The 9408-nt window shown below is 38.0% G+C and overlaps 1 protein-coding gene across 1 annotated transcript; it reads right to left on the bottom strand.

Annotated features, from left to right (window-relative positions):
* Window positions 1-1433: 1433 nt before the first annotated feature.
* Window positions 1434-8683, bottom strand: MRPL15 (mitochondrial ribosomal protein L15). Its single transcript, XM_080802452.1, has 5 exons — window positions 8477-8683; window positions 7278-7432; window positions 6302-6467; window positions 3573-3696; window positions 1434-3112 (listed from the first exon to the last, which is right to left on the bottom strand). Exons 1-5 carry the CDS (start codon window positions 8582-8584, stop codon window positions 2775-2777), a joined length of 891 nt encoding a protein of 296 aa, XP_080658578.1. The 5' UTR covers window positions 8585-8683; the 3' UTR covers window positions 1434-2774.
* Window positions 8684-9408: the final 725 nt, after the last annotated feature.

A 9408-nucleotide genomic window follows, 5' to 3' on the forward strand; every position in this document is an offset into this window, starting at 1 on the left:
AAAAGGCACAAGTTTAAATACCCTAATGGAAAATACTCAGAAAAAGTGTTTTTGAAATATATTAGATGTAATAAGCAAGGTCAGAACAGTGCAACAGTCTATCCCTTTTTTATTTAAAAATAAATAAAAGACCCTAAACTAACAGTGGCTAAGTTACCTCTGAGAAATGGGTAACGGATTTTACTTCTTATGCTTTGTTTTTACATTATTTCAAAATAAGTATCTTCAATGACAGAAAGTTTGGGGGGAACTTTTCCCAGCAGTGATTTTTTTTTAATGTTAAGAAAAATGTATTCTACTCAACCTTTAGTGACTCACTGTAATCATTAATAAAAACATTTTCTTTGGGGGCACCTAAGTGGCTCATTCGTTAAGTGTCACCTTTGGCTCAGGTTATGACCCCAGGGTCCTGGAATGGAGCCCTAAGTCCAGCTCCATGCTGAACAGTAAGTCCACTTCTCCCTCTCTCTCTGCCCCTCCCCCTGCTTGTGCAAAAGCTCTCTCAAATAAAACCTTAAAAACCAAAACATTTTTGTACCTTGCTATTTTTCCTTGCAACCTATCATATCTCTTCCTCCATACATTATACTAAATATCTGTTTAGATACCTAACATGGCAAGTGTAAGATAGATTTATTGTTAAAATGTTTAGAAAAAACAAGCACAGAGAAAAAGTAAATGACTCTCTGGATACTCTCTGGAGCTTTGGCATCATTCCTTTGAAAACATTTTCCTCACCAATGTTGATGAATCAATCAACTTATTGACTTAATATTTCTTACTAAACTCAGCATTCCGGAATGGTGAATATACTATTAAGCAAATTTAAGAATTCTGCACTTTTTATGTTGTCTTTCATGTCAGTTAATCTCAGGGTTGAAGTTTGGTCAGTACCAAAACAGGTGTCATCCCCTGCTGGTTGTCCGATATATCCACTCTTATTTATCCATCCTAAAGGAATTTTTCAGCTAAGAACATAAGCTACCAAAGTAAAAAGTTCAGGCTCCCCTGCAGAAGAGAATTTTATCCAAGTTCTGGCCAATGGGATTTACACAGAAGTTTTGTGTGGCAGCTGCTGGGACACTTTCTTAGGAAAAGTTGGCTCTTACTGATTCCTATTTGGATCATGAAGATGCACATCCCACTCTAAGGGTGGGGGAGCTAAACAGGGAGAAGCCATAGGCTCTGAGATTGTGGAGCTGAGCCAGCAATCAGCTCTGAAAGGTCTCAGACTTCTGTGAAAGAAAATAAATAAAACTTTTATCTCATTCAAACCACTGTGATTTGTGGTTCCTATCAGTGGACCCAAAACTAATCCTAAAACCCAACTCTCACTTGGAATCTTTGAAAAATAAAAAATTTTTAAAAACTTTTGCCTGTTCCTTGAAATTCATAGGTGATTATCATAGAAGACAGTCCTAATAGTGATTCTTGTAAGTTCTGGTTCATGAAGAAATGGTTTAATAAGCCAAATTATACAATCCTGGAAAAAAAAATTTATACATACTCTAGGTGCATATATTACTTTATAAATTGAATGTCAGATCAGCAATATAGAAGATAGATAAGTTAACAAAACAAAATATTGTATCATTTAGGCTTTTAAATTTTTTATTTTAAGAAAACAAACAGCCAGGAATAATTTTATTTTCCTATGGGAAAATTATGATTATTCAAGATTTAAATTACTCAAGATTTAATTGCGGCAGGATCAATTGAGTTATTGTATGGTCCAGGTCAACAAATCTTTGCCAGAACTATATAAGCTTACTGACTGCTAAATCTTTTACATTAACTGAGTTTAACTTTCACATTACCAGTTGTTTTTAGGGCTTATATAATCAATGAAGAGGTTTTCAAAAATCATTTAAAATGACTGAAAAACAAGTCTCCAGTATCAATGAAGTAAGTAAAGTATGTTAGAATTAAACACTTCTTCAAGAAAATGGTTAATGGCTTAATCATTACTGTCTACTCTTATCAGATGATTTGAGAAAATGAATTCTCTTGGAGTTTTCGCTTCAGTTTTGCTAGTAAATATTGTACTACTTATTTACTGGCTTTAACCCTTAAACTCATACCTCACATCTTAATAATCCAGAGTTGAAGGCTCTCCACTTTGACACTGGATAGCAGAGCTTCCTTGAGGCTATTGAGATGGGCCACCATGAGTAACTGCTTTAAACTTGACTGAGCAGGCTTAGCAATCAATCCCATTCCAAGGGCACCTGAGTGGCTCAGTCAATTAAGTGCCTTGCCTTCGGCTCAGGTCATGATCTCAGGGTCCTGGAATCAAGCCCATCTGGCTCCCTGTTCAGCCACGAGTATGCTTCCCCCCTCCCTCTGTGATCTCTTTTGCTCTCATCCTCTCTCAAATAAATATCTTTAAAAAAAAAAACTATTTAAAAAAAAAAGTCAATCCCATTCCACCTGCACATTCATTCTGATTTGCAAGAATAGAAACACAAGACCTGGACAAAAAGATCAAGAAAAAATGAACAAGAAATACCCTAAAAGTTACCATCTTCCTCTGGCAGAAAACCAGGGAGTTTGTTTCTTTAATTGAAAAAGAACCCACACAGACTCAGTTCCCCTACGTAGCCCTTGCTTATTCCATTTTTTATTTGTTTTAGATAAAAATGGAAATAGGGCTACATGGAAAATTAACATCAACATCTAGAGAATCACAAATCAAGACAAGATGATGAGAAATATGTATGTTTCAGTCCATTTTCTTCCAGAATTTTTACAACTCTGCTTTCTTGGAAGGAAATTCATGAACTATAATACTTGAGGAGATTTTCATCTGTAGGTTTTAGGATTTTCTTATCTGCCATATTCACCACCCATCCAGGTGCAAGACCAAAGAAAATCTGCCTTGGATCCTTTCGAGTACTAAGCATTTTGAAGAGTTCATCTTTAGTGATATCAGGTAAAACATAACCATACTTCTTGGCAAGTTCAAGTCTTGCTTCAGGAAATTTGGCAGGATCGGCCAGGTAACCACGATTCTTTGCATCAGTATAATACGGTACCAGTGCTTCAGGCGGAAGCATTCGTTTTGGAATGGGTTGTCCACGCAGAAAGAATGGAACAGGTTTACACAGAATTTCTGAAAAAATTTTAAATAAAAAAGAAAGATACAAATAATGGTTATACACATATGATTTTCTTTTAATTATTGATTTCTGAATAATACCAAGATGAGACCTTCATTCCAAGAACTTTTTTTTTATTAAATAGGTTTATCTTAAGTAAGCAAATTGATATACTTCATTTTCAAATATTTGCATCTTGAAAATCAAAGTTATCCCTGGGTTACCAACAATTATACTGAATTTCTAAACACAGGTAACATCATATGGAAGTCCCATATTTAGAAACAAAAAACCTTCTTATGACATACTGACTGAGGTATATTAGAAGAAATCACACCATTAACAGGAAGCCCTAAAACAGAAATCCCAGGTATCCAAACCACAAGTCAAAGAGCTGGAATTACTTTTAAAATCCTCAAGTAGAAGTTGGTTGGAGACAAAGAGGGAGAAGAAAGGAACTGCAGGACACCTTACCTAGACTTCTGGGGTCATAGAAGGCTGTAGTAACAACACCACCGTTTTTTTCGATTGCAGCAATGGCTAATTCTGAAGCCAACTGTACTTCAATATTAACTTTTGCCGTAAAGGTGTCAGCACCCTGTAACAGGTCAAAGTAAAGCCTGTTTGTAGACAGCTTGTCTAAAAGTAAGCATGGCATGCTTCCTTTTTACATTGCATTTTCTCCTCCAAAATGCTTATAATGCAACAGTAAATACCTCTGCATTAAAGTCCTACCAAACAACATACAGGTTTTTTTTTTAATATGTTTTTAGGCCACTTTGTTTTACCAATTTTCATCCTCCGTAAGCAGGGATGACTACATTTTCATCTTATCTATTTAGCAAAAAGCAGTATAAGCATCCATCCCCAGCACTTCATTAATAGTAGACTATTTAATCCTCCTAACAACCTAATGATGAAATTATTGCTAGGCCAACTTCATAGATGGGGACACCAAAGCACAGAAAGGTTAAGTAACTTGTCAAGATCACACAGCTAGGATTTTTTTTTTTTAAGATTTATTTATTTATTTTAGAGAGAGAGAGAGAGAGAGAAAGAGTGAGTCTTAAGTAGACTCTGTACTGGGCACCAAGCCCCACACGAGGTTCAATCCCAAGACCCCAAGACCAGGACCTGAGCCAAAACCATGAGTCAGGAGGCAAAACCAACCCAGGCGCCCCTCACACAGGATTCTAACACAGGGGTCTAGTCACAGCACCTGTGTTCTTAAACACAACATTCTGCCATACTGAAATGAAAAAAAACCTATCTTCCTCATCCTTTAGTTAGCAAAAGACCAAGAGATTGTTAGCAAGGGGACAAGTGGGCTGGAATCTTCTGAAGAACAAAACCTCTGATGACAGGGGCACCTGGTAGGCTCAGTCAGTAGAGCATATGACTCTTGATCTTGGGGTTGTAAGTTCGAGCCTCATTTTGGGTATAGGGATTACTTTTAAAAAAAAATGTTGAAAAAAAAAATCTGACAACAGTATCTGACCTTGGAGGGATCAGCCCACTCTAGGAAAAAATGCCTAAGAATACAACAGAGATTCACTTTACATTTGCTACTGATTCTATTACAGACTCTAAAAGGACAAAAATATTAGTCTACTCTTCCCTAGTACAGTCAATACTAAAAAATGTAGAACTGAACTTTCCAAAATTCTGTTTTTAGTCACTTTTATTAGGATGTACTACATTTTACTCTAATTTCAAAACAGATTCTAATCAAAAGATGCTGGTATTATCATTCTTTTTGTGATGATAGAATTTTTCTGCTATTGTGGTGGTTGAAACAAGCTGGCTCCCAATCAAGTTCCTTTTATTAATTATGAAGTTTTCATGTATTTCAAAAATATTCCATCAGTGCTAAGACACATTTTCTCACATTTTTTTCCATCTATGATACTGGCCTGCATTTTCAGAATCAATGGCCCCTTTGACTCAATAAAATAAGGTCTTGCCATATTATTCGTGAATTTTAATTACTACTCTAAATTGCCCAACTATTTCCCTATTCTTGGGCATTAGAGTTAGTTCCAGCATTTTCAGTATTATAAATAGCATTTTTAGGAATGTCTTTTTATTAGTTAGGTTTCTTTTACTATTCCTTGAAAACATATGTTCTGAAGTTGGTAATTTTGTGCTAAAAGAGTAAAACAGTCTTATTACCAATTACTTATTGCAAATCTGAAATCCAGAAAAGGTCAACCAATTTACAGAGCTATCAGTGATATGTAACTAACTGTACTTACTCAATTGTTGCCCTGGTATAGTTTTCAGGATTATTTTCCTTATTTAATATAGACACATGCCTGAAAACTGTTGGAATGTAGCATTTATTGGCTAACAAAGTCAAAGATTTTTCCTTATTAATTTACATGTGTATTCCCTTATATAGCCAGAATAGAATACTGAGACTTGAGTATTTTGTATTCTCTTTTCAAATCATTTTATTTGGAAAACTTTTATCCATGAGGTTCACTTTTTCAAAGGACTCTAAAAGGTTTTTCCATAAACACATGCTTCCCTCTTGACTTCGTGGACACGAAGTCACTTACATAACTGTATTACTGACTTAGAAAAAACAAAAGTATTAATGAATAAGTTTAATTGTTGATGAAACTCTTGGCCATTTTCTATAAATAGAAAAATTTGTTGCAACTGGAACTGGATTTGATTCATTCCTTTTCTCCATAACTAATTATCATGAGCTAGTATTTCCAATACTGAAAATATAGCAATGAACCAAAGTACTTGTCCTCAAAGAACTTACATTATAGTGAAGGAGAGAGTGAAAACATAAATGCCCTACTTGATAATAAAGGTCAGGTATTCATATATTCAAAGAAAAGTACTTTGGGCAAGGTAAAGCAGACAAAAGTATGACTGTTGTGGGGGGTGAGGGGCGGTAGTGAGAATTCTTTTACAGAAGGATGTCAAAAAATATCTTCCTGATAGAGCACTTAACTGAGAACCAAAGGGACTGAGGGAGCAAGCTGAACAGATACACTAAAAAGCACCCCAGAAACAGAGTACAAAGGCCCCTCGATATAGCATGCCAACTTCCTCAAAATACAATCACTACTATGTAATGGTGATATGACAACTCAAAAGAAAAAAATTTAAAAAGCAGAGTACTGATTATATGGAATTCAGATACAGCCTTCTATTAACACTAAAAAAATCTAGCCCAGACTTACCTCCTCTACCAGTTGGACACCATAATCCCGTTTAAGTGGCTGGACGGTCACACCTCTCCCATTGACAAGCTGAGTTAAGTCAATAGGCTGAGTAGGATCCACTCGACCCAAATCAATTAGATATTGCAATCTATTGAGACTCAAAGGCTGATACTGGCGTCTGAAGCTACAAAACAAAGTAACAATTGGAAAACTCAGTCAAGCTTATCTCCCTATAATTTCTTCAAATCAACTCAAAGCTTTGTCCTGTACTTTCCTCCATCAATTTAGATGACTTAACAAAATAAAACCCTCCTGGAGCGCCTGGGTGGCTCAGTGGGTTAGGGTCTCTGCCTTCAGCTCGGGTCATGACCCCAGGGTCCTGGGATGGAGCCCCATGTCAGGTTCTCTGCTCAGCGGGGATCCTGCTTCCCCCTCTCTGCCTGCCTCTCTGCCTACTTGTGATCTCTTTCTCTGTCAAATAAATAAATAAAATCTTAAAAATAAAATAAAATAAAATAAAACCCTCCTGAGTACAACAGAAATATAATATTGCTTGATTTTTGCTAATGAAACAAAACTAGTATTTCATTTCACTAAAATAACTTGCCTCTCTAAGCATTTACTTCACTCATTTAAACAAATTTGTCAAAAATGTAACCCTTTATTCGAATGATGCATTAATGGAGCTCAAAGTAACAAGAGTAGTTTTCCTTTACTGAATGACTATAATTTTCCAAATTTTTATATATATTATTGCTCAGCCTCTAAACAACCACAGAAGCAGGGATTCTTATCTCCATTTGCAGGTCTGAGTACAAAGTCTGTGCTTTTTTTCCTACTAATCCAGCTGAAATTTCATTACCAAAAATGTTTCAGAGAAACAGCAACAAAAGTTTGCTTCAAAGTGAATTCAAATTTCTACCAAGCTATTTTTTTTTTGGTGATTGTCAGTGAAAATTAGGGATTTTTACTTTAAAAAGCAAAGCAATCTCACCTATGACCTTCATTAAACCCATATTTTGGGATTCGAAGGTAAAATGGAGTCTGGCCTCCCTCAAAGCCCAGTCTGGGCCGGGTTCCTCTCTGACGCTCTCCTTTATGGCCTCGACCACATTTTCTACCTCTTCTCTGACCTCTTCGCCGTCTTTCCTAGGAGGACAGAAGAGAGTTTTGTATGATCTGCAGCTGCACTTTTAAATTGTATTTTATCTTTTCACCACACATTTTTTTGTGATGCCATTCATTTATTCAATCAATCAGTACTAACACTACTATGTGTCAAGCACTGTTCTCGTTGCTCTAACCCCCCAACACTCTTAAGTTAGCATCTTTGCCTCTGAGGATGTAGTGAATTCTTGTAACCGAAGTCCAAGCTGTGTTTCAAAGGCAAAGTTCCAAGAATGGGATGGACATAAGAATTCTGTGATAGACTGCAACTGAAAAAAATCCGAGAATCAAACATCCCCAACAAACAAGGTTTATACAGTATTCCGAAACATTTATTTTGGAATTGCAAATACATTAGCATTATGTATGTATATTACTGAAACCTTAATTTGTACAAAAAATATTTTTCTAAAATTAACTTTCTCTCACTTCCTGAAAACAAGGAACTGATTTCTTAAAAATGACAGTATATCACCGTGCCTGGCTCGTTCAGTGGGCCAGGCAAGCGACCCCTGATCTCAAGGCTGTAAATTAGAGCCCCACATCGGGTGTAGAGATTACTTAAAAATAAAAGCTTTCAAAAATTAGATAAATAAAAGGCAGTATGTCAACTAACAGCTTCTCTATCTACAGTGATTTGCAGAGGAGGCATTTACCATAATCAGTTAAAATCTTTCCCACGAAAATAAAGATATTAAGAACATACTTCATTTTAAATTCAATTTTCACGGGACGCCTGGGTGACTCAGTTGGTAAATCCAATTTTCACTATCATTTTGTAGTTTCTGTGACTTCACTCCTCCGCCCTAATTAACGTAATTATGCTTTAAAATATAAAACTTACTAAGAATTGGGGCCATATGGGGAGACTCTCCTCTGTGCAGTTAAGGAGAACAAGGGCTCGGCAACCCTAGTTCATTCCAACACCCTTTTGGAAAAAAGAGTCCCCGAAAACGACGGGGAGGGAATGGCCGCTTCCATCGTCCCATCCCCCAGCGATTCCCCGCACCGCCACCAGCTAGTTACCGGTTTCCTGGAGCCCGGATTCGGCTTTAGGTTGGCTAAGCTAACACGGGGCAGAGCCCGGAGCAGGTCCAGGGCCCGAGGCCCTCCGCCCTGCACCCTGCCAGCCATTAGCGGCAGGGCCAAGACCCTCCAAGGTCGCCGGGGGTGGTCTCAAAGCCCACGTGGGCTCCCGGGGCTCCTTTACGGCCGCAGCACCGCCCCTGTCGTACCGCAGGAATTGCTGAACTTTCTGTCGCACACCGCGCCGGTGTCCCGGAGTAATTGGATACCGTCGGAGAATTTTTGCAACATTATTGTCTCAGTGTTCGTCAACATTTCTTGTTTTTAGTTCACTGGGGATGTGAGCACAGTTAAAGATTGTGCGTTCGTCTCGTCTCTGAACGTACGTTTTCTCCCGCTTCGTAAATGCACGCATTGAAAACGCTGTGAGGTAGGGAATCTTTGAGTCAGTGTTTGGCCTGGAATATTTTGTCCTGGGGTCTTGTAGTCCTTATGAGGCAGTGTGTTTTCTGAGCTCCACGTAGAGCCCGGAATAAAATAACGTGAGCGCTAAACCATTAGTTTTGAACTTCGTTTTAATTACACGCTATGAGATACGAAAATAATACCCAGGATCCAGTTTTTAAAAAGCCTGGCTGGGTGCGCCTGGGTTGCTCCGTAGGTTGAGCATCGGATTGGTGGTTTTGGCTCAGGTCACGATTTCCCGGTCCTGGGATGAGCACCGCCCCTCGCCCCACCCTGGGCTCCTGCTCAGCCGGGTGTCTGCTTGATTCTTTCCCTTCCCTCCTGCCCCTCCTCCCGCTTGAGCGCGCGTTCGCCCGCTCGCTCGCTCTCTCTGGAGTAAGTAAATCTTTAAAAAAGAAAATAAAATGCCAACCGGAGAATAAGACTTAAACTGTGCGTTCTTTTCCCTGTTTACCTACAGATACTGC

Source organism: Martes martes, assembly GCF_963455335.1.
Source record: "Martes martes genome assembly, chromosome: 4".
Taxonomy (NCBI): domain Eukaryota; kingdom Metazoa; phylum Chordata; class Mammalia; order Carnivora; family Mustelidae; genus Martes; species Martes martes.

Coding starts and splice junctions, on each gene's coding strand:
- MRPL15 (XM_080802452.1), bottom strand. CDS start 8,584: ATGGCTGGCAGGGTGCAGGGCGGAGGGCCTCGGGCCCTGGACCTGCTC. Junction 6,468..7,277: donor GGGTTTAATGAAGGTCATAG/GTGAGATTGCTT, acceptor TTTGTTTTGTAG/CTTCAGACGCCAGTATCAGC. Junction 3,697..6,301: donor GTGTCCAACTGGTAGAGGAG/GTAAGTCTGGGC, acceptor GACCTGTTACAG/GGTGCTGACACCTTTACGGC.